This window comes from Delphinus delphis, chromosome 12 (genome assembly GCF_949987515.2).
Source record: "Delphinus delphis chromosome 12, mDelDel1.2, whole genome shotgun sequence".
In the NCBI taxonomy this organism is placed as follows: Eukaryota; Metazoa; Chordata; class Mammalia; order Artiodactyla; family Delphinidae; genus Delphinus; species Delphinus delphis.
In genome coordinates, this window is record NC_082694.2 from 26,690,482 (window position 1) to 26,717,046 (window position 26,565).

A 26,565-nucleotide genomic window follows, 5' to 3' on the forward strand; every position below is an offset into this window, starting at 1 on the left:
GCCTAGTAAGATAAGAAAAATACTAAAGGGTGTGAAGATTGAATAGAAAGAAACAAAACTGTTTTTATTTGAAACATATTTAATTGACTACATTAATAACCAAATTAGTAAGAGTTTAACAAGTTGGCTGGATATAAGATAAACATACAAAAGTCAATAGCATTTCCTGGAAATTGAGTTATTTGTAGTGAGGTAGATGGACCTAGGGTCTGTCATACAGAGTGAAGTAAGTCAGAAAGAGAAAAACAAATACTGTATGCTAACACATATATATGGAATCTAAAAAGCAAACAAAAAAATGGTTCTGAAGAACCTAAGGGCAGGACAGGAATAAAGACACAGATGTAGATAATGGACTTGAGGATGTGGGAGGGGGAAGGGTAAGCTGGGACGAAGAGAGAGAGTGGCATGGACACATACACTACCAAATGTAAAATAGATAACTAGTGGGAAGCAGCCACACAGCACAGGGAGATCAGCTCCATGCTTTGTGACCACCTTGAGGGATGGGATAGGGAGTGTGGGAGGGAGACACAAGAGGGAGGGGATATATGTATATGTATAGCTGATTCACTTTGTTACACAGCAGAAACTAACACAACATTGTAAAGCAATTATACTCCAATAAAAATGTTTTTAAAAAAAGTCAATAGCATTTCTATAATTAGAAACAAACTCTTAGAAACTTCAATTTTTAAAGAAATACCTTTTACAGTAATAAAAAAGTAAAGTATTTAGAAATGAATTTTAACAAAAGATGCATAGAATAGTTATTGGGAATAGTTTAAAGCTTTACTGATGCACCTTAAAGAAGATATAATTAAGTGGAGCATGTTAATGGATAGAAACATTCAATATCATAAGGATTCAGTTCTCCCCAAATTGATCTATCAATGCAATTCCAATCAAAATGCTATCAGTTTTTTAATGAACCTGACAAGCTGATCCTAATATATATATTAGATGCGAAGATATATATTAAGGCTAAAGGTTTACCTTGCCTGATATTAAGATGATTAAAAGGCTGTTCTAATTAAGACAGTGTTATATTGACACAGGGAAAGGCAAATTGTCCAGTCTAGAACAGATGAGAGAGCCCAGAAACAGACAGCCATATTATATGAAAACTTGATATGTGGCTGAGTTGACATGGCAAAGCATGGAAAGGATGGATCTAGTCATTAAATCATACTGGAACTATCAGTATTCCGTATGGGAAAAATGAAATTTGATCCCTCTGCATGCCATTTACAATACTATATTTTAAATGTATTAAAGATTTAAATATGAAAGTTAAAACTTTTGCAGGAAAATATAGGAGAAAATTTTATCACCAAAGGTAGGAAAGAAGAGGAATAAAGTTTTCTAACCATAAAGTAAAAGATTGGTAAGTATGGTTACTTCAAAATTAAGAATGTCTGTCCATCAGAGACACCATGAAGAAAGTGATGACAAGTCATAACTATATTTACAACTCATATGACCAATAATGAGTTGGTATCCAGAATAAGGAATGCCTGAAACCCAATTTTTTTTAAAAAGACAATCTAATTTTTAAATAAACAAAAAATCTGAACAGGTATTTCACAGAAGAGGAAATCTCAAAATAAACATAAGAAAAATTCTCACCCTCATTAGTAATCAGGGAAACACAAAACAATGATATCCCATTTTATGCCCACTAGTTTGCAAAAAATTAAGAAGTCTCACTATAGTGTTGGCAATAGCAGAGCATGGAAACTCTTATAGACTGACAGAAAGAATGTAATTGGTTCACAACTTGTCATTTTATTGTAAAGTAACAGTCACAATACCCTAGAAGAATTCCTAGAAGAATATCTCTAGAAAAACTTTTACAAATGTGCACTTGGAGACATGTACAAGAATGTGAATAGTGACATTATTTAAAAGGCCAGAAATTAGACTACTCAAATGTCCATTGAATGAGGCATGAATAAGTATTACAAGGTTTATTCACAAAGTGGAAATGAGTGAACCACAGCTACCTACAACAATGTAGATAAATCTTTTCAATATTGAGGGGAAAAAGCAGATAACCAAGGATATAGACAATAAGATATCTCTTTATAAAGCTCAAGCAAAACAAAATACTAACGTGTTTGTTTAAAATAAAAAAACTAGTTTTAAAAGGAAAAGAATGATTTTTAAAAATTCAGTGTAGCAAGGTTTCCCTTAGAGAAGATCAGGGCAAAGCATATAGATATCTTAGTAGCGTCAGTGATCTACATCTTAAGTTGAATAAAGGCTTCATGAGTGTTCATTTTGCTGTTATGCTTCATAGCTTAAATATATGTTGCATGTATTCATTTTCATATAAAAAATTTTATAATGGCTTTCCAAAGAATGACTAAGTAATACATATGACAAAACTAAAACGGCCACTGTGATCAATGCATTTTGGCATCCAGAGGGCATCTGTCCAGGTTGACAGCAGTCTGCACTCATTGGGTATGTAAGTCTTTCAACCATTTACAAATCATCTTAATGATGCTGTCAACCAGCCTCCATTTCTCAGCCTTGGTACACAAGGATATCAGGTTCCCTTTCTAAGTGCTCACAAACCATCTGTTTAATATTTCCTCCCAGTCTTTGCTAGGGATTGATGTCAAGCTCTTTTGGAAAGGTATTTTATCCATATGTGTTCTCAGGAAACACCAAATGTTAACAACCCAAACATAGAAGATAAAGATTCATTGCTTCCTAAAGTGTTCCAGAAAAAAAAAAAAACTTTTTCTATGATTCATGCTTCAGTACAGTTGTCAGACTCCACTTATTGATTTTTTCTCCTTTCATTGTCTTCAAAAATAGACCAGAAAATGCAGCTGTTTATTGAGCTTGTCTTTGAAAACTACATTAAAGTCATGTCCCTATGGCTTTAAGACTAAATTAGAACCACTGTTTTATTTAATACCTAAAGATTTTTAACACAGAGAGACGTTTATTAACAGAAACCATGGTCTCAGAAAAATGGCAAAAATTGAATTGAAGAATATTTTTTAGAGTTCCATAGAAAATCTAAAGTTATTTGAAAATTAGGTCTTTTAAATTTTTTCCTCACCTCTTTTGAGGAATAATTTGCATACTGTAAGTTGCATCCACAGTGTACAATTCAATGAGTTTTGACAGTTGTATATGCCCATCACCACAATCAAGATACAGAACACTTCCATCAATCCCAAAAGATTCCTCTTGCCCCTTTACACTCAATCCCTCTCTCCATCCTTGGCATACACCACTGATCTGTTTTTTGTCTGTAAATTAGTTTGTATTTTATATAAATGGGATCATATAAATGGTATATACTTCTTCTGTGTCTGGCTTTTTTCATTTAGATTTTGAGATTCATCCATGTTGTTTATATCAACAAGTAGTTGTTAGCTTTTTTTTTATTTCTGAGTAGTAGTATATTGTATGACTATGCCACGTATTGTTTACCCATTCTGCTGTTAATGGATGTTTCAGTTGTTTCTAGTTTTTGACTGTAGTGTCTAAAGTTCCTACAAATGTCTGTACACAAATCTCTGTATGGACATACGTTTTTGCTTTTTTTTTTTTTTGCGGTACGCAGGCCTCTCACTGCTGTGGCCTCTCCCGTTGTGGAGCACAGGCTCCGGACGCGCAGGCTCAGCGGCCATGGCTCACAGGCCCAGCCGCTCCGCGGCATGTGGGATCTTCCCGGACCGGGGCACAAACCTGTGTCCCCTGCATCGGCAGGCGGACTCTCAACCACTGTGCCACCAGGGAAGCCCTGGACATACGTTTTTATTTTTCATGGGTCTTACCGTGTTTATGGTTAATCTTCTTCCATCCACTTACTTTCAACGCATTTGTGTCTTTATACTTAAAGTGTATCTCTTATAGACAGCATAAAATTGGGTCTTGCTTTTTATCCATTATGCTCTTCTCTGCTTTTTTTTGGAGTGTATACTCCATTAACATTTACCATAAGTATTGATATGGTTGGATTTAGGTCAGTCATTTTATTTTATTTTTTTGTCCTCTCTGATTTTTCTTCGTCTTTTCCCTGCTTTCTTTGGATTATTAAACATTTTCAGAATTCTATTTTATCTATTGTCATTAGCTAATTTTCTTGCATTATTTTTAGTGGTTTCTATAGGGATTACATTATACAATCTTAACTTTTCAAAGTCTACTTAGAGTCAATATAGTAAACTTCACATAAAATGTAGAAACCTCAAGATTACAGTACTTCACATAAAATATAGAAACCTTGTAGGGATTAAAATATATTTTTAAACTTGTTTATAGCCTACTTAGACTTAACATAGTACCATGTCATGGAAAATATACAAACTTTGCAACTATGTAGGTCCATTTATCCCCTACACACACACACACACACACACACACACACACACACACATTGTCTTTTTGTTGTATTTGTTGTGCGTATTACATACACATTATAAACTTCACAAAGCAATATTATAAATTTTTGCTTTAAACAATCATGTGTATTTTAAAGAAACTAAGAGAAAAATAGTTTTTATATTTACTGTTTCCAGTGTTCTTCATTCATTCCTAAAGATCCAGCTTTCCCTTCAGTATCATTTCCTTCAGCTCAAAGAACTTTAGTATTTCTTGTAGTTTGGTTCTGGTAACGACAAATTTCTTAGCTGTTATTTTCTGAAAATGTATATTTCACTTTCATTCTTGAAGGAGGTTTTTCTTATATATAGACTTATAGGTTGACAGGATTCTCTTTTCTTTCAGCACATTAAAGATGTTGCTCCACTGTCTTCTGGCCTTCCATGGTTGCTCAATAAAAGTCATAGTCCTTAAATCACTTTCCCCTTTGTGTAAAGGATCGGTTTTCTGGCTGCTTTCAAGAATTTTCTCTTTATGTTTGTTTTTAAGCAGGTTTACAATGCTGTGACTAGGCACAGATTTCTTGTTTGGGTTCACTGAGCTTTTTTAGTCTGTAAATTTATATTCTCAACCCCATTTGGGAAATTTGCTGCCATTATTTAGTCAAATTTTTTTCTGTCTCATTCCCTCTCTTCACTCCTTTGGGACTCCAATTACCACATGTTAAACCTTTTTAAATTTTTCCACAGTTCCCCAAGGCTCTGTGGTATTCTGCTTGTTTGTTTTGTCCAAACTTTTTTCTCTCTCTTCTTCAGATCAGATGATCTCAATTGATCTACCTTTAAATTCACTGACTCTCATCTCTCATCTCCAGTCTGCTGTTAAGCTCATGTGGTGAATTTTTTGTTCAGATATTGTACTTTTCAGTTCTAAAATTTCCATTTGGTACTTTTTTATATTTTCTATTTCTCTGTTGATATTTCCTATCTTTTCATTCATTATGAACATATTTTCCATTCCTTATGACCATAATTTTAATTACGCTGCTTTAAAGTTCTTGTCTGTTAACTCTAACATCTTTGTCATCTTTGGGTTTGCATCTGTGGACTGTATTTTTCCTCTGAAATTGGGCCATATTTTCTGACTCTGTATGCCAAAAACATTTGGATTGTATTTTCTGAATATTATATTGTATAGACTCTGGAATCTATTGTATTACTCTGAAAATTATTTGTTTTAGCAGACAATTAACTTCGTTAGACTCAAACTGCAACATTTCATGGCCTGTAGTAGGCCCCTCACTCAAATCTCAGTTCCATTCTTTAAGCCTAAACTATGAACTGCTTTCAGTTTGTCCCACCTAGGTTCAGCTAGGTGCCTGGACTGAGTTTAAATACATAATTTCAGGCTCTCTGGCTCTGGCTTTCTCCTTCCTTGGATTTATTCCTCGCTCTCCAGGGGCTCTGGTTGCCCCAGGCTGCTTCCCCTGGTAATGCCAGTGAAAGACAGAGGGGTTTCTGTTGAAGCTTTTGTTGCCCCTGCACAGCTGTGATCGAGGCTACCCTCAGGGCAAAGGTGCAAAAAATGGGGAACTCATTCCTTGCTGGTCACTTACTCCAAGTTTCAGCTCCCCTCACAAACCTATCTTTGTTCAGTCTCAAGAGCCCTCGGGTAATTATTTTGTTTTGTTTTGTTTTTTAATACTATCCAGAGTTTGTCTGTTATTTGCAGGAAGATCAGTTTGTTAGGTACTGGAACCTAACCAGATTGGAAGGCCCTTATTCACTCTTGATCAGTTTGGTTCTTTCTTTTTACCTCTTCTTCCATCTTCTGTTCAGGTTAATAAGGTCAAGTTTTTCATCATTTCTCTCTGTGTCTTTAGGAGATTATGACTTAAAAGAAGTTCTTCTAATTAAATCCCAACTCTTCATTCCTCCTCTTCTTTCCCCCTCATCCCCTGACACTCAGAAACAAACACACCCCTGCTTTACTAGGCAGATGACTTATATTGCTCCCCACCCAACCTTAGGACAATCGGGCTGCTTCTCTATCTGAAATCATGCCTATCTTATACCTAGCACTAGAGCACTAGTTAGCACAGTACAAATATTGATTGTAGCCAAAAATAGACATAAGTACATATATAAATTTAGTGTAGAATGAAGGTGACAAATCACTAGAGCAAAGATGGTTCACAAATTGTCTGGGTCAAGTGGTTAGCCATCTAGAAAATATTCTAAATGGATCAGGGACATAAATGTAAAGAATGACATTTTTAAAGTAGTTAAAGAAAACCTTGGTGAAGTTTTTTATAATCTCAGCATAGGGAAAGGTTTTCTACCTATGACTCAAAATCCAGGTGCAATAATTTATTTAACTACAAAAAATTCATTATGTAAAAGTAAAAATCTTAGGCATGGCAAAGATCACCATAAACAAAGTCAAAAGACAACTGCAAAACTAGGAGAAAGTGTTTGCAATTTATATCTCAGGGGGAAAAAAGACAAATATATATATAGAAAATCCTAAAGATGCCACCAGAAAACTACTAGAGCTAATCAATGAATTTGGTAAAGTTGCAGGATACAAAATTAATGCACAGAAATCTCTTGCATTCCTATACACTAACAATGAAAAATCAGAAAGAGAAATTAAGGAAACAATCCCATTTACCATTGCAACTAAAAGAATAAAATACCTAGGAATAAACCTGCCTAAAGAGGTAAAAGACTTGTACTCAGAAAACTATAAAACACTGATGAAAGAAATCAAAGATGACATAAACAGATGGAGAAATATACCATGTTCTTGGATTGGAAGAATAAATATTGTGAAAAAGACTGTACTACCCAAAGCAATCTACAGATTCAATGCAATCCCTATCAAACTACTAATGGCATTCTTCACAGAATTAGAACAAAAAATTTTACAATTCATATGGAAACACAAAAGACCCCGAGTAGCCAAACAATCTTGAGAAAGAAAAACAGAGCTGGAGGAATCAGACTCCTGACTTCAAACTATACCACAAAGCTACAGTAATCAAGACAGTATGGTACTGGCACAAAAACAGAAATACAGATCAATGGTAGAGGATAGAATGCCCAGACATAAACCCACGCACATATCACCTAATTTATAACAAAGGAGGCAAGAACATACAATGGAGAAAAGACAGCCTCTTCAATAAGTGGTGCTGGGAAAGCTGGACAGCTACATGTAAATGAATGAAATTAGAACACTACCTAACACCATACACAAAAATAAACTCCAAATGGATTAAAGTCCTAAATATAAGACCAGACACTATAAAACTCTTAGAGGAAAACATAGGAAAAGCACACTTTGACATAAACCGCAGCAAGATCTTTTTTCACCCACCTCCTAGAGTAATGGAAATTAAAAGAAAAATAATCAAAATGGGACTTAATTAAACTTAAAAGCTTTTGCACAGCAAGGGAAACAATAAACAAGACAAAAAGAGAACCCTCAGAATGGGAGAAAATATTTGCAAATGAAACAATGAACAAAGGATTTATCTCCAAAATATACAAACATCACATGGAGCTCAATATCAAAAAAACAAACAATCCAATTAAAAATTGGGTGGAAGACCTAAATAGATATTTCACCAAGGAAGACATACAGGTGGCCAATAGGCACATGAAAATATGCTCAACATTACTAATTATTAGAGAAATGCAAATCAAAACTACGATGAGGTATCACCTCACACTGGTCAGAATGGCCATTATCAAAAAAATCTAGAAACAGTAAATGCTGGAAAGGGTGTGGTGAAAAGGGAACCCTCCTGCTAACGCATATATATGGAATCTAAAAGAAAAAAAAATGGTACTGATGAACCTAGTTCCAGGGCAGGAATAAAGACATAGGCATAGAGAATGGACTTGAGGACACGGGGTGGGAGGGGGAAGCTGGGGCGAAGTGAGAGTAGCATCGACATATATACACTACCGAATGTAAAATAGTTAACTAGTGGGAAGCAGCAGCATAGCACAGGGAGATCAGTTCCATGCTTTGCAATGACCTAGAGGGGTGGGATAGGGAGGATGGGAGGGAGGCTCAAGAGGGAGGGGATATTGGGACATATGTATGCATATGGCTGATTCACTTTGGTGTACAACAGAAACTAACACAGTATTGTGAAGCAGTTATACTCCAGTAAAGATCTATTTTTTAAAAAATTCAAGGGGAAAAAAAAGACCAAAAACCCTATAGAAAAATGGACAAAAGACATAAACAGATAATTCAAAACATATTTTAAATGGTCCTTAAACATATAAAAATATGCTCAACTTCACTCATAATTAGAAAAATGAAAACTAAGACTACACCAACATCTCCCACCTTTAGATCAACAAAAGTTAAAAAGTATGACAACACATTCTGTTGGTGAGGCTACATTTCCATTTATTGCCGGTAGAAGGCACAGTGGTACAACACATTTGGAGGTGACAAAGCTACTTAGGCATTTACTTTTGACTCACCATTCCCACTTCTAAAACTCCAATACCCTGAAGATATACCTCTAACAATATAAAAATGCATACATATATACAGGATTACAAAGCTGTTATACAGTCTTTCTAGATTTTTATTTTTGTTGTTTAGGATATGTTTTAGGACTTTCTTCAGTTTCTGTGCCTTTTTTTTTTTTTTAACATTTCCTTACTCTACCTAACTCCCCAGTAAGTGTTATATTCTTTCTTGGTTCCTCCTACTTTTGTTTTCATCTCAGAGTAGATCTCTCAGCTCATTTGGGCATTAAAGAGGCAAAATTCCTTGGTCTAGTTCTCAGGCCCTCACCAACAGATTTAATGCCTTCCTAGCCCCACTTCCTTCTTTTCCTAAATAACCATTTCCCTACTCTCCTTCCCCACCTCAGTGCCTATCAAAACACTTCTTCCCAGTCCACTTTTCTAATTTGCATTGCAATTTACATTAAATGCTTTTTGTTTATAGAATATGTAAATTAGTTTGTGCAGGAAAAGGCTTTTAAAATACCTTCTATGTATAGTGTTTCCCAGGTCAAACTATGCTTTAGATTTTGGTAAATCTCAATCAGTAGTGATCAACCCCTTTCGCAGGTGGGTTGCATTTTTTCCTCAGTAAAATGAAAATAGAGCTAATTGAGACCCATAAATAAAATATTTTTTCTTACACCTTGAATCATATACTTTTTTTTTTTTTTTTTGCGGTATGCGGGCCTCTCACTGTTGTGGCCTCTCCCGTTGCGGAGCACAGGCTCCGGGCGCGCAGGCTCAGCGGCCATGGCTCACGGGCCCAGCCGCTCCGCGGCATGTGGGATCTTCCCCGACCGGGGCACGAACCCGTATCCCCTGCATCGGCAGGCGGACTCTCAACCACTGCGCCACCAGGGAAGCCCCATATACGTTATTTAAGAGAAAAATGTCACCAAAAAAAGAAGAAAGAAAGAAATGGCACTGGCATTTAGTAACTAAAATGTTCATGTGTAGACAGCTGGGAGGCAGCTTTCTAATCTTTCATCCATTATAGTTGCATGATGCTTTAAAGTCTACAAAGTGCTTTCAGGTGCCATCATTTCCTACTCAAATGAACACTAAGCCTAGGTATTATTATCATTCCCACTTCACAGATGAAGAAATTGAGCTTAGAGAGATGAAGTGACTGGTCTAAGGTCACAGAGCAAGTTAGGGGCAGAATGGCTAAGATTAGTTCATTCTGTGCAGTGCAGCATTTACTGAGCTCCTGTTGTATTCCAGACACTGTGCTAGTGCTGAGGGTGCAGAGGTGGATAAGGTGCTACATCTGGTATCCACAGGCATAGAGACACCCTTCCATAACCAAGACCCTCTTTACTGCACCTGCAGGATCTCCTTTCTATTTGGGCTAGCCAGGGCAGGGCAAGTCAGGCACCTCAAAGCAGGATTGGATGGGAATTCCCTGGTGGTCCAGTGGTTAGGACTCTGCACTTCCACTGCAGGGGGCCCGGGTTGAATCACTGGTCAGGAACTAAGAAGCCATGCAGCTCGGCCAAAAAAAAAAAGCAAGATTGGATGGCAGGGAATATTGTCAACTCCTTGTCACAGGATGTTGCTCCCACAGCTCCAGATGTGTGGGGATGCAGTGCAGCTTCTCCCTTAGAGAAGTCCCTACCACCAATCACAGGCTTCTTCACCCTTAGAAACACACAGGCCTGAGAAAAAGCAATTCTGAGAAGATTACTTTCCCAGCCAAAGTAATTGCTCTGGAAACATTTTCTTTCCTAATTCATCTTCTTACTAAGGGCCGAAATATTTGGAATTAGGTTAGGACATGTCTCAGAGCTAGAGGTGCCCACAGGTCCCTATTTTGTCTCCAATAATGTAAATCATCCATCGTGAATCATTAGTATTTCATTCTTTAGTTAACAGTCAAGCCTTTTTTTTTTTTTAGCCCACCTTAGCCTGCACCGCCTTGACCCTCCATCATAAAACTCTCTGGGTAGCTGACTAGGGCTGGAAAAGAGGCATGTCCACTACAAGCTGAGGGATCTCTGCTTGTGTTCTGCTCATGGAACTCCCAGATTCCTCTCCCGTCTTTCCACCACTGCCCACTACCACCACAGAACAGGAAAGCATGTGTGGGAGGCCTGGGCTGAGACGTGGGCATCCCACACAAGCTAATAGTTCGGCACACCTTCAAACAAATATTTTTAAAATACTAATTCAACAATTGTTTAGGAGCCAAAGGCTACAAAGAGGAAGAGAAAGGAAAGGAGTACTGGCTCTGTTCTGCCCAGTCTTGCACACTTCCCTAAGCAGAGCCAAAGCCCACCCTTCTTAGAAATAGGTGTAGTGACTACCTGTTGTTACATGAGTGTGTTCCTTTGTGGGGGTCTCATCCTTCACCCCAGCAGTTTGTGTCAGTCCTCACTTCCTCCCTTCTGCTTTAGCCTTCTTGCTATTCCTCCAGTATACCAACCTCATTCTCACTTCAAGACCTTTGACCTTGCTGATTCCTTTATAAGGAACAGTCTTCCCACAGATGTTTTCATGATTCAGTCGTTCACTTGGTTCAAGTCTCTGCTCAACTATTACCTTCTTAGAGCATACTTCTTCCCTGGCCAGCCAAGGTAAAGGTTCACACACACACACACACACACACACACACACACACACACATATCCTGATTTATTTTTCTTCATTATTATTATCTGTAATTTTTTTCTGTTTTGTTTATTTTCTGTTCTCCCACTAGAATGGTAAACCATGAAAGCAGAGAATTTGTCTTTTTCTTTGTTGACACCAAGCAGTGCCTAGCTTATAGAAGGCACTAAATAAATAATTATTTGAATGACAAATTAAATGAATGAATAAGTGAATGAATGAATGAATGGCAGCAGTAGTCTCCCTGGGAGGGTATAGTTCTGGGAAATAAATTTTCTCTATCTCATTACACTTCTACTTATAGACTGGGGCCCTAGGAAGATGATCACCACTTGGTCAGTCCTGTGCTCACTTCTCTGCAGAGGACACGCTGCCTTAACCCCCACTACCCCTGCCACCTCCTTTCAAGGGGCTTCTCCTTTTTCCCAGGGTCCAATCATTACCACCACAAATGAGGCAAATGAGCTCAGAAAGACAAGCTAGACTGCCCCTAACATTTTGAGCTGTCAGAGACTATCCCCTTGCAGTTATTGATTTTAAGACAGTGGTTGAATGCCTCTGCACAGTTGTTCCTGAGCCAACTTTGTCTGCTCTGATTACTTATCCTAGTTGTTAACATCCTGAAGCCACTCCTGTATTCACAGGGTACACAGCACTGATTGTAAACTGACCCAGGAAGGCTAAGGTACCATGATTATACAGTTTCTGTAGTGGTTCTTGACATTTTTGGGGTCACAGAGCTCTTCTGAGAATCTGATAAAAGCTAAGGTCCTATCCCCCTCCTCCACCCCTCCAAAATACACCTATACACATATAGACAAAATTGTATACAATTTCAGGGGTTCCCAGAACCCCTGAAGCCCATCCATAACACCCAAGGACGGGTGACATGATGGTCATTTAGAAAGAAATAGGGGGCTTCCCTGGTGGCGCAGTGGTTGAAAGTCTGCCTGCCGATGCAGGGGATACGGGTTCGTGCCCCGGTCCGGGAAGATCCCACATGCCGCGGAGCGGCTGGGCCTGTGAGCCATGGCCGCTGAGCCTGCGCGTCCAGAGCCTGTGCTCTGCAACGGGAGAGGCCACAACAGCGAGAGGCCCGCGTACCGCAAAAAAAATAAAAAATAGAAAGAAATAGGTTTGGCCTATAGGTCAAGACCTTTGTGGGACTGGGGAGGATGTGCAGGAGCATCATTTTCCTGGGCTTCTACTTTAGACATTCTATGTCAAGAGAGAAATATAGCCATTATATATGTAAGTATGTGTTAAAGTGTTAAATTCTCCCATTTTAAACACATTTCAATTTTGTAACACTATTTTAGGGTTGACTTCTGAAAAGGATTGCTTTAGGCATTACCTTACTACCTTTAGGCTTTCTTAGTCTTTCCCATTATTGTGCCTCTTCCAGAAAAGCTTAGCCCAGTGAAGGATGTCACTGCTTATGGCCACAGGGAGGCAGGGTAGGTCCAAAAACTGAATGTGAATGCCAGCTGCAGCTAGACTGCAACAGACTAGGCCTTCTTTTGTCAGGAACACCCAGACACTCAGAGCCGCCACCTTCACTCCAGTAACCTTTCTAGTTCATAACAGTGTGACCAGTCCCTGCTAGACAGTCAATATGGAAGCTGTTCTTCAACGTCTGAGAAGTCTCCTTCCCATTCCCCAGGTTTAGTACATTTAGTTATATTTGTGAAGAACACAGGACCAGGTGTTGATGTTCTTACGTATGTTGGTGGCAGGGAGAAAGTCACTGAGATAAGTGATTGGAAAAAAAGAATTTTAAAAAAGGAAAGCACATTCTTTTCCTATAAGAGCAAATCATTTTGTTGATGAGAGAAAAGGAAGAAAATGCCATTTGTTAGACCTACTGCATGCCATTCATGCAGGTAATCATCTCACTTCTTATGCCTCCTATAACTATGAAATATGTTGTGCTATCCCCACTTTGCCCAAAGTCACATAGCTAACAACTTTCAAGCCACAATTCAAACCCTGGTCTTTCCACTACATTCCACCACCTTTCATAAACTCAAAAAAAATTAAGAAAACCCTTCAGGAGAAACAAAGTAACAAGTATAATTAGTATTGCCTGTATGGAGTCCACAGATACCCAGGAGGTACTGATTAAAACCAATAGGGAGGATATAATTAAGCATAACTTCTTGGACAAAGTCAGTTCTGAGTTGGAACCTGGAGGAGCTGCAGGCGATGGATTGACAAGAGTAATAAAAGCACTAAGGAAGGAAGTCACGTAGCAGGGAGACTAGCTCAGTTGAAGCCCAAGAGTTACAGGAAAAAGTAATGAGAGCTGAGGAGGAGGGAGCAATTGTTTAACTCAACAGGCACTTGCTAATCTTCAGCTCCCTGCAAGCTGCTGAGCTGAGGGATGGAGGGGTGGGGGTGTTGATAGGTTCTCAACAGGCAGAGAAGAGGAGGAATGTATTGATATGAGCCATACAGAGTAAGGGAAGAATGGGGGTATTTGAGGAATAATGAGTAGCAGCAAGTGGTACAAAATGAGTGAAGGGAATCAAGATGACAGCAGGAAGGCAGTATGTGCTCTTTAGGAAAGGAAGGATCTGATGAAACTATGTTTTAGAAAAATTAACTGGTAGTAAGAAGTACCAGAGGGGAAAGAATGGAGTTTGATGGGACAGCTAAGAGGCTACTGCCATAATCCAGGCACAAGGAAATGGCTGCCTGGAGCAGTGGCAGAGAATACGGAAAAGGAGTTCTCTCTCTAAAGTGTTCTGGTTTACACATTAGTCTTTAGCTTGGATGATGTGAGAAGGTCCCCTCAAATCTGAAGCAAAGCGCCTCTATGGCGATTACCTGAGAACTTTTTCAAAGGAAGAAGCTCTGCTCTGTGGCTCTTCCAAGAACCTGTAGATTAAGAAGTTGGAAAGAACTCTCATACCATGTACAAAAATAAACTCAAAATGGATTAAAGGCTTAAATGTAAGACCTGAGACCACAAAACTTCCAGAAGAAAATACAGGCAGTAAGCTCTTTGGCATCAATCTTAGCAATATTTTTTTGAACATGTCTCCTAAGGCAAGGGAAACAAAGCAAAAATAAACAAACGGGACTACGACAAACTGAAAAGCTTTTGCACAGTGAAGGGAACTATCGACAAAATGGAAAGCCAGCCCACTGAATGGGAGAAGATATTTGCAAACGATGTATCTGAAAAAGGGTTAATATCCAAAATATACAATGAACCTATACAACTCAACATCAAAAAACGAACAACCCGGGGCTTCCCTGGTGGCGCAGTGGTTAAGAATCCGTCTGCCAATGCAGGGCACATGGGCTCGAACCTTCGTCCGGGAAGATCCCACATGCCATAGAGCAACTAACCACGTGCACCAAAACTGAGCCTCCACTCTAGAGCCCACGAGCCACAACTACTGAAGCCCGTGTGCCTAGAGCCCATGCTCCACAACAAGAGAAGCCATCTAGATGAGAAGCCCATGCACCGCAACAAAGAGTAGCCCCCACTCGCCACAACTAGAGAAAGCCCGCGCACAGCAATGAAGACCCAACACAGCCAAAAATAAATAAATAAAATAAATAATTTTTTTTAAATGAACAACCCAATTTAAAAATGGGTAAGGGACCTAGATAGACATTTTTCCAAAGAAGACATACAGAAGGTCAACAGGCACATGAAAAGATGCTCAGCATCACTAATCATCAGGGAAATGCGAATCAACATCACAATCACTTCACACCTGTCAGAATGGCTATTATCAAAAAGACAGCAAATAATAAATGTTGACAAGGATGTGGCGAAAAGGGAACCCTCATGCACTGTTAGTGGGAATGTAAATTTGTGTAGCTACTATGAAAAACAGTATGGAGTTTCCTCAAAAAATTAAAAATAGAGCTACCATATGATCCATCAGTTCCACTCCTGAGTGCTTATTCAAAGAAAAAACACTAATTTGAAAAGATATATGCACCCCTATGTTCATTGTAGCACTATTTACAGTAGCCTAGATACAGAAGAAACCTAAGTGCCCATCAATAGATGAATGGATAAAGAAGATGTGGTATATATACACAATGGAATATTACTCAGCCATAGAAAAAAAAAGAATGATATCTTGCCATTTGCAACAGCATGGATGGACCCAGAGGGTATTATTCTAAGTGAAATAAGTCAGACAGAGAAAGACAAATACTGTCAGATTTCACGTATATGTGAAATCTAAAAAACAAAACAAATGAACAAACCTAACTAAACAGAAACAAAGTCATAGATATAGAGAACAAACAGGTGGTTGCTAGAGGGGAGGAGAGTAGGGAGAGCAGAGAAATAGCTGAGGGAGGGTAAGAGGTACAAACTTTCAATTACAAAATAAATGAGTCACAGGTATCAAATGTACAGTATGGGGAATATAGTCAATAATTATGTAGTATCTTTGTATGATGACAGATGGTAACTAGACTTACCATGATGTTCATTTGGGGATGTATAGAAATATCAAATCACTATGTTGTGTACCAGGAACTAACATAGTGTTGTAAGTCAATTTCACTTCAAAAACCAACAAACTCATAGAAAAAGAGATCAGATTTGTGGTTACCAGAGGCAGGGGGTGGGGGAGGGTGAATTGAATTAAGGTGGTCAAAAGGTACAAAATTCCAATTATAAGATAAATAAGTACTAGGGATGTAAGGTACAACATAATAAATATAATTAACACTGCTGTACATTATATATGGAAGTTGTTATAGAGTAAATCCTGAGTTCTCATTACAAGAAAAAATTTTTTTGTATTTCTTTAATTTTATATCTATGAGATGATAGATGTTCACTAAACTTATTGTGGTAATCATCTCATGATGTGCATAAGCCAAGTCATTATACTGCACACTTTAAACTTACACAGTGCTCTATGTCGATTATATCCCAATAAAACTGGAAGAGAAAAAAGAAGTTGGAACAAACTTTAGCAACATTGATGGAGTGTCTGTAGGGAAGATTGGCATTTTCCTTCACAGAGGCAACATGTTTCAGGCCTGGTTCTTCAGCTTTACAGAATCAGAAAGTTGATTTTATCAACATCCTCTCGGAGATAGAGTCACCTTATCAAGCTCAAGACTAAAGTATTAGCCAGAATATTTTAGAGGAAGAACCATAACCACTATAATCATCAAGAAGAACAGAAACTTGACAAACACATCCTGCCATCAGGATGCCTCACTAGCCAGCACTCCCTCTCCTCTGAGCCACACTTGGATGATGGCTGCCAGCATCTGCCACTGTTGCTCCCTTCCTCTGTGCTCCATTTCTGGCCAACCCCTTCTAATGGACACATTCATTCTTTAGATAAGCCAGTACCATCCATAGGCTCTAGTCAAATCTTGCTCTGGTCTGTAAGCCATTCTCCTTTTCTTTAAATTTATTTAATCTTTATATGTTTTGTTTTATTTAATTAATTTATTTTTGGCTGCGTTGGGTCTTCGTTGCTGTGCTCAGGCTTTCTCTCCAGTTGTGGCGAGCGGGGACTACTCCTCCTTGCAGTACGTGAGCTTTAGGCACGTGGGCTTCAGTAGTTGTGGCGCACGGGCTTAGCTGCTCCACAGCATGTGGGATCTTCCCAGACCAGGGCTCGAACCCGTGTCCCCAGCATTGGCAGCCGGATTCTTAACCACTGTGCCACCAGGGAAATCCCCATTCTCCTTTTTTAAGGTGACTGTTTTTCATAGACCTCATCACTCTGTATTGATTTTATTGTTTAATTATTTGAGGAAACACCTATTGTTCTTATTTCCAGATTCTCAACTTTGCTATTGTCCCCATGTACTGCCCATGGTAGGAATTTCTAATCTTCAACCCTTTCCCTGGGGAGAAAAAAAACACTTATTTGTCTTATCCAAAATTCTGTTGTTTGAACTTGGGGCAATATTATCCTCTCTACTTTTTGAGATCCTTTGTTCAATTTCATTTATTTAGTTCTTTATCTGCCTCCTTATGCTTTAATAACCATTTTGCCTCTCTGAAGAGAAGCTGTTCAGTCATTTCCATACTTCTTACTCAAGTTGAAGTCCAGGCTCAGAAAAATTACTTCTTGTTTTTCCTATGACACAATAAGTTTCACATTATTAAAAAGAACATTTCTCTTCACTCATGAGGAACGTTTCTTTGACAATGACTTCACATTTATCACTGTAGTACCTGAAAACATAGTAGAGCAGATGAGATTTTAAGGAGAAATGGTCAAGAATAATGTTGCTTTATAAACTCCTTAAGGCAAAGAATATCATATACCTTTGTATATTATTTCATCTTCCATGTAGTACATAATTAATATTATTGCTTGATGCAATGAATGAAATAGCTAGTAAGCTAATGAACCCTCATAACTATCCACAGAAGATGGTAGAGTTTTTTTTTTTTTAAGTGAAAGCGAGTTTATTTAGAGAGATACACATTCCATAGGCAGAATGTGGTCCGTCACAGAGGGCGAGAGCAGCTGATGGTACAGTTTTAATTATACTGGTCGAAGAGAAATGCATTTGGTGCCCCTTTTCAGCCACAGAATAAGTCGATAAATATAATATGAAGTCACTTAAGTCTCACCACACTTTCCCTGCTTGGGTGCCAATACGTTGGACTGAAGCCCTTTGTTTCCTGTGGAGAGTCTGCCACCTCTGCAGACTTGTCCTCAGGAATGTTGTTCTAGAAATAAACCAGCTTTCTCCTTGGGGTCCATGAGTCATACATAGAAGTTAATTCATTGGAGCAACTGGCTTTTCTTAGGCCCTTTGTAAAAGTATTTCAGAGAGTCCCTCATGGTGAGGCAAAAAAAGTCATGCTCCTCTTCAGTTTCTTTCCAGCTCTTGTCTCATTTCCTCTCTCAGTGCTTCCTCCATCACCTTATACTTGGCTTTTACTGACAAACTTTACCTCCAGACCTAGATCCCAATTCCTGAGCTAGTGTTGCCTAAAGAAGGAAGTAGACCATCAAAGCCTCATTACCCCACCTACCTACTCTCATTTGGAGATTCAGATTTGGAGTCAAACCACACTCCACCAGACCATCCCTGTCTTCTTGGCTGCTAATCACACTTGTGAGATATAGTATGTCAATAGCAAACTTGTATAATCTGTGTCAGAAGGTGGAGGTCAGGAATTCATCTTTTTTTCTTTTAGTCTTTTTTAAATTTATTTTTTTTATAACAGAGATAATAACTGAATACATTTTCACTGTGAAACAACAACATAAAACTGAAGTCCCCCTTGTTAACTAAGTATTTAACTTGCATTGCTATATTATTTTTGGCTGTTCTTGTATTCTAGAGTTTTTAAAAATATTCAATACAAGAAATACATGAATACAATAAAATACAAACACTATAGAAGTATGAATAATAAAAAGTGAATGTATCTCAGAACTCTGCCGTATTTCCTGTCCACTATTAAGAGTTTGATAATAGCCTTCCAGAGCTTTGTAAGAGGCATTTCCATACATATGTATGCACTTAGGCTAACAGTTTTATTTTTATATAAATGGGTCCATACGATACATCTGTTCTAGAACTTTCTTTATTCACTTACTATCTCCTAGCTTTCCATGTCAGTACATTTAGCTTTACTTTGTTAACAGCTGTATAATACTCCACAGTCTGTGCCATAATTTATTTAAACATTCCCCTATTAATGGGCATTTGAATTGCTTCCTGTTTGGGGTTTTGATTATTTGTTATCACAACAGTGCTGTACTGAACATCTTCGCATATGTTTCTTTGTGTACTGTCCAAGAACGTCTCTAGGCTAGATATCTAGAGGTGGAATTGATGGATCCAAAAATGGGTGCATTTAATATTTTATATTTTTCAAAATTTGTAATTAAAGAATTAAACACTTTAACCACTGTTTCCCTTTCTTCTGCAGAGTCTATCCTGGGAACTGATATTGACCTTCAGACTATAGACAATGATATTGTCAGCATGGAGATTTTCTTCAAAGCCTGGCTGCATAACAATGGAACAGACCAAGAACATGTCCACCTTCTTCTTCCTTCACGGAGTTTCAGCGACATTTCCAGAGCCAGAGATAATCCAAGTACACACCCCCCAAAAGACATATTATATAGATAATAATTATCCTAGTCTAGGATTAGGACTGTAGATTGGAAACTCATCAGAATACAGAGTAGCTGAGGTTTAGGGATTGGAGGAGGATTGGATGAGGCTCTCCATGTAAGCATGAGGAGTAAGAAAAGAATTTCTAAAAAGTAACCACCACAGTTAGAAAATTGAGCCTGATTAAGCCCAGACAGCAAGGGCCAGTTAGTTTCAGTGTAAAGACTTAAACACCTCAATAATAGGGCATCAGCTACACTACATAAGAGCACAGTGAATCATATGTTTTCTCAAGTTTTCATTTTTGATGCAGCAGATATCATTGACATTATAATTTCAGGTAAGCTGGTACCTTGACAATATCAATAGGGCCTGTGAGGAGAGGAAAAGAACCAAAATTAAATGATTAAATAGAGGTCTTCTCAATAGGGAGACACCAAACTGAGGGGAACTAAAGCAACTACAGAGGCAAGCCCCAGGGAGTACAACTAGTGGCCCTATACCATGTTCACAAAGTATGTTCTGGCAATTGTAGAAACCAAGAGGTCAAACCAGTGTTCCAGGCATGTCAGCAAGGTCCTGGATATTGTTATGGCTGACAGTGTTACTTAATTCAGGTCCCACTAGATTGTAGGGATAAAGCCATTTCTAGTCTCCATCCCCTTTGAAACTTGGCCTAGGACCTGGGTGGCAGGGCCCGCAAATGGACCCATCAGTATAGTCAGCCACAGCTCCAAAGGGAACAGACTAAATTTTGTCTTCCCCTTTAGGGGTGGGAACTCAATGAGAAAAATGGGTACAGACTTCCTTCCATCCCCAAAGGGGAGGACACACATTGGTCCTTTCTTTCTGGGGATAGCCACTGGGTACTTAATCTCCCTCCCCCTCCCCCACATTTCAATCTAGGGCCTGGGATGCCTTTAACAACTTAACTTGATTTTACTGTCTTTCTTTTGTGTGTAAAATTTTCTTCCCAGGACCTCCATTCCACGCACTTTGTCCGAGACTAACAGTACCAATTACTCACTTCTTATCTATTTTCCCCAAGCACTATGTTAACTCCTTTCATTGCATCATCCCCTTTCACCTTCATAACAACAACATGGTGCAGGTACTATTATCATATGTCATTGAATCTAAGATGCTGTCCATTATAAGATACACCATTATTTTATATACCACTGAGAAAGAAAAACAATGCCAATTAAATGTGACACATTGCTTTTTTATCACTTAGAAATATTATTTTATTCTTACTGAGAGAGTTCTTTTAGATTAGAGTAGTAAGTAAGGGTTAAGAGTACCTGTCTGGTCGATGGTGATTGCAAGACATATATAGAGCTGTTAGTAAGTGAAAAAAAATGTGTCTTAAAATGAATAAATATAATATTATCCCTGTTTTACAGATGAGAAAACTGAGACAGAGAAATTAAACATTTCTGCACAGAAAATTAATATTCAAGCCAGAATTTGAAGCCAGGCAACTCCATATCCCATTCTTAACCCTTAGGATTAGAAATCTATATTTTATAAATTTGACTACTCTCAGCCTAGAGGACATTCATCAAACTCAAGTCTATCACTTCCAGAGCCTGGGCCCTTACCTACTGTGCAACCTGCCTCATGTTGGGCAATTTTGAGCAAAGGGGCTGCCTCATGCTGGGCACATCTCTCATTAGGAGGGCTGGGGCCATCCAAAGCCAGGAGCTCCTACAGCCAGCCTTCCTTCTACTGTTGCATGGCATTTGCCCATGGTAGTGTTGAGAATTTCTCTGCTTTGCCCTCCCTTGTTCCATGGCTTTCAGCACCAGGGTCAGAGCCAGAATGTTTATCTCCATCTGCAATTATTTTTTGGAAACCACAGGTCTTAAGGATGGGTGGTAGAACTTAGATCCAGACTCTTGTGCTGAAGAGGTCTTCACTGGAATCCAGATGCTCAGGCATAAGTTGGAATGAGGTCCAGAGAAAGTAGGCCTCCTCTGGGGTGGGTGTGACCCACATGAGAGTTTAAACAAGCACAATAAAGACCATATCATAGTTATCCATTATTTACAAAACTGATGCATTGCCCCATATGTAGATTTCTGGAAATGTGGTTCCCCACAAAAAAATAAAACAAAACAAAAACACTGAGCTCTCCTACTATAGAATCTTTTGAGGACTGCTCCTCAGATATCCACTTTGACTGCTCCTTACAAGGTTCTCCACCCAACACCACCTGCTTCTGTAGCTGCCTCGGGCCCTTCACCCACTCTCTAGGTGCTTCCCTCAGAGACATCTTTCTCACAGTGCATAGTCTACCTCAGCTGAGTGTCTTTTCCCATATCTTGGATTTGGGGGTCTGCCACCTCTGCACCTGAGTCTGAGTGGTGAGAAGCATACCTGGTTCTAGACTCTAGCCCTGGTAAAACGTTTTTCCCAGCTTTGGAACATTGCTGAGACTACAACTCCAGTAGTTCTCATCCCTGGCTACAGAAAGAATCACATGAGGGGCATGTGGGATCTTCCTGGACTGGGGCACGAACCCGCGTCCCCTCCATCGGCAGGCGGACTCTCAACCACTGCGCCACCAGGGAAGCCTGAGGAACTTTTTAAAATACCAATATCAGCTCCATCCCCAGAGATTCCAATTTCATTGGTGTGAGGTAGGGGCCAGACATCAGTACCATTTGCGAGTTCACTAGGTGATTCTTACTACAACCAGAGTTGGGAACCTAAGCCAGATGAGCACAGCCATCTAGTCCTAAAGCCCAGGGACCCAGTAATGGAGCAGTCAGGCACAGAGGAAACGAGGGGAAGCCGAAGTCCTAGGCAAAGTCCCTCCTGCACTTCCTGGGCTCTAGGACACACCTGGCCAAGAGCTGTCTCACCCAGAACTGATGTCTAGGTCTGATTGCTAGGCCCAGGAGGGCCAGCTAGATCTGACATCTATTCTGGCATCCTATTTTTTCTACATTATTTCTACTTTCATTTTTACCTCATGTTGCAGTTACTACAGTCATTTCATAAATCACTGACATCAACTACTAGCCTTCTCACAAGTATGCAGCACTCATACATTCATAGTTTGTTAACAGTATTTAAACCCAATATACATTTTATTTAAAACCTTCATAATATCAAGGATTCAAATCTAGTGCAACAGAACATTGTACACTGTGACATGTGAATGTACCTGCTGGAGCAAAAGCTTAATACAGAAGCAGATGAATAACCCATACACAGTTAGTTGAAGCCCCCTCAGAACTGTTGTCTGGCGCTGCAATCATGTTCCAAGGCCCAGAAGATTCTATTCACTTGGGGAATTAAAAAATAAACTATTTCAGGAAGTTATTCCTCTCCCTCCCTCGAATGTCCCTAGAAGAGCTCACAGAGAAGCAGTAGCTGTCAGCTGACTGCCTGACTTCTGCTTTCCTGTTCTTCCTTCATCTGACCTGCAGTCTTGCCAAAGCTTAGCCACAGGGAAGCAGGAGGGGCAAAATTTCCTTCTGTGATTGCCAAAAGGCCCTGCATATTTCAGTGTTAGCCGCCTCCTCCGCAGAGGACACACGTTCCTCTCAGACTCGATCACAAGCCAGATCTCTCACTATGAGACAACTGCTCAGCCAGCCCAGAAGTAAAATAAGAAAAAGATCATGCCACAACCAGAAAATAAGTTACCTGTTGTGTAGAGCAATACTGTTCCAGACTTGCTCTCCCTTCCCAAACCAACTGTACTTTCCTCTGTCACTCCCTGGCCTCCTCCCAGCCCTACTTGCTGGGTGGAGGTGGAATTGGGTGGCAGATGTTCTCTCTTAACTGTATAACCTGAAGTAAACTGTGAAAAACAATCCCTCCCCCAATGCCGTTTTTATCGTAGTGTGCCTGAAATGTGATCTCCAAGAGCGACTTCTCAGCCCATCCCTGCTCCCTGGAACAGCTGATGGCTCCTTGAGAATGGATGACCCCAAAGGAGACTTCAGCACCCTCTACCAGATGGTTTCCCAGTCATCAGCCTCTCGTTACAAGCTCCGGGTGATCAAGTATGGCCCAAGAGAACCTCTCCCATCCATGCAAATATTTATTCTTATTGGTTCCACAGCTAGGAAGAACAGAGGTAAAGGGCATCCCCAAGTGTCAGGCAGCAGGGAGTCAGTTCCAAAGCAGCAACTACAGGTATGAGCATAAAAGAGTAAGGTCAGGCTACTCAGTATGTGGAGATGAATGAGGAGATTGTGGAAGATGTGCCTCAGTAGGGTATTCTGAAGTCTGGATGAGGACTGGATATCCATATAGTCTCTGAGAATGCAGAGGAAAAAAAAAAAAGATCAGCAGAATGATGTTTATCCATTCAGTAAATGTTTATTGAATACCATCGTGACAGAGATCTGACCTTCAAGGAGCAAGTGACACAGAGGATCTACCCCACCTTCCCATTTCTTTAAGTACTAGAATTCCTGTTTCCAGAAGAATCAGTTCCAGGGTGGAATTAACAATGATGGCAAAGACCATTTTTACTGCTTCCTAGTTCCTATCACAGTAGCCATGTACAGTTATCTGAGTAAGCTTGTCCATGGATTTGTGACCATGGATACTGCTGGGGAACCTTCTTAAACGTACCCTCTTCTTAAATGTGTCTTCTGTCAGCACCTTGCCACAGAAGAACTAGGCCTGGGATGCAGATTTTTAGCGTACTCTTGTGTAATGTGGTCGCTGCAGCAGGAATGAATGGGACAGAATGAGCTCAGGAGAGGAAATATCCATCAGTCTTGAGGCCTCATGATGGCTGCTCCATTCATTGATTAACAGGCTTTGAGACTCTGCTGTGTGCAACATACCCTGATAGGTGCTAGCCATACTAAGGTGAATAATTCACAGGCCCTAACCTAAAGGATTTCACAATAGGGTCTTATACTTAAGCTAAATTTAAGTGGATCTGCGTCAAGGCTCTGGATATCTCTGAGGGGATTTTCACTGCCATTGTCTCTTCCCAGGGCTCTAAAATCCAGTGGGGTCTGTGAATCATTGACATATGGACTCCCCTTCATCCTCAGACCCACAAGCTGTTGGCAGCTGGAATGGGATGAGCTGGAAACAAATCAGCAGCATTTCCATGCTTTGTGTCACAGCCTACTGGTGAGTACCCATGTCACCCAGTGAAGAAGAGGAAGAGTGTTAAAGTACCCAACACAGAGAAGGAGCTAATTAATCCTACCCTGATCCCAAACCTGTCCCCGTCTTCCAGAGCACAGGGGAAAACTGGACATACTCTGAAATGTGGATTAAATATGACTTGCCTTTGTTGGTTTCACACTATAGAGAATAATTCCTGAACTCAGTTATATGACACTAAACCTGAAAATCCCTGATTTTGTACATTTAAATGGCAACAGGGAATTTTCCTTAAGTAACTATATTTTAAACCCTATTTTCTTCCTGTCACTGTGCTGGACATTATGGTTTATTTCAATGAAGAGCACTTAGTCTGTGCCAGACATTGTGCTAAACCCTAGATATTCAGTCTATTATGATAGACATTATCTATGGTCTCAAGAAACTTTCTAATGAAAGAGACAGAATTAAATATGTATATTCTTAATTGTGAGAATTTTATGAGGGAAAATAAGAGGTTGCTGTAAGAGAGCCTCTCTGTGAAAGCGACAATTAAACTGAGATCTGCCACGTGAATGGGAATTAGCTAGGTGAAGGGTGGCAGGAAGAGCATTCCAGGTGCAGGGAAAGGCATGTGCAAAGACCCAAAGGCCGGAAAGAGCTGATCCTCAAATCAAGAGTGGAATGACCATTGTGACTGAAACAAAAAGAGCAAGGACCAAGAGATCCAAAAGGTGAGGAGCCAAACGTGAGCAGGGGTCAAATCATACAAAGATTTGTAGTCCAAAAACGACGTGGGACTTTACATACAAAAAGAAATCATTAGAAATGACATCATCTATTTAAGTTTTTAAACAATTAATTGTGCCAAAATTTGGAAATGAACTTTCAGAAGAAAAATGAAAACAAGAAAATGAGGTAGGAGGGCACTGCAGTAGTCTAGGCAAGAGATGATTGTGGCTTGGACTTGGATGTTGGAAGTCAAGATGAGAAAAGTAAACCAATTAAAGAAGTATTTTAGAGAAAGAGAGCATGTGAAGGATTGGATGTAGGGAGTGAGGAATAGCGAAGTATCAAATAACTGCCTGGTTTCTGATTTACTATTTCCTGAAATGAAAAAACTAAAAGAGCATATACATGAAACAGTAATACAACACCTAGAAAGCAAAATAAAACAATTGCAAATACAATTCAAGGATGTGTATAACTGCTAAGTGGATATAGAATAGCAGTTTGACCCAGTAGGATATGAGAGATCAAGACAGCACAGTAATGTGTCCCTTTCACTATCAGAAGCAGACTTCTTTTTTCCTGTTTCAAAGCCCACACTCCCCTTTAGGTCCACCCACTGAGTTCCTGTTTTCTATCTGAAGAACACCCATCTCCTGTCTTTGCAGAGCAGAGACAACAGATACCTCCTAACTGTTAAAGCCCAAGAGCTCCATTTACTATACTCTACCCAATTCCTCAGGATCTTGGAGACCTACTCGGGAGAAATTGCTCTCATGGGGCTTCAGTACATTCTTTTTTTTTTTTTTTTTTTTTTGCGGTACACGGGCCTCCCATCCCATTGCGGAGCACAGGCTCCGGACGCGCAGGCTCAGCGGCCATGGCCCACGGGCCCAGCTGCTCCGTGGCATGCGGGATCCTCCCGGACTGAGGCACGAACCCGCGTCCCCTGCATCGGCAGGCAGACTCTCAACCACTGCGCCACCAGGGAAGCCCAGTGCATTCTTATAGTACATGATATTTTAAACAGACAGTTGCATTTTAATACACTGCTAGAGGGAGTGTAAGTTTTCTGGAAAGTGGTACCCTTCAACACTTCAATTCCACTACTGGGAATATAGCCCAAGAAAACAATGAGAAAAGGGAGCAA

General features: G+C 39.6%; 1 protein-coding gene across 2 annotated transcripts in view; it reads left to right on the forward strand.

The window, feature by feature from the left end:
- M1AP (meiosis 1 associated protein) overlaps positions 1-26,565 on the forward strand; it is a 76,691-nt gene that overhangs the window by 33,565 nt on the left and 16,561 nt on the right. For both annotated transcript variants that reach the window (XM_060027468.1, XM_060027467.1), the window contains exons 4-7: positions 6,818-6,822; positions 19,407-19,575; positions 23,455-23,617; positions 24,569-24,710. In XM_060027468.1, the coding sequence (XP_059883451.1) occupies positions 6,818-6,822; positions 19,407-19,575; positions 23,455-23,617; positions 24,569-24,710 (479 nt within the window). The remainder of the gene's footprint in view (positions 1-6,817; positions 6,823-19,406; positions 19,576-23,454; positions 23,618-24,568; positions 24,711-26,565) is intronic.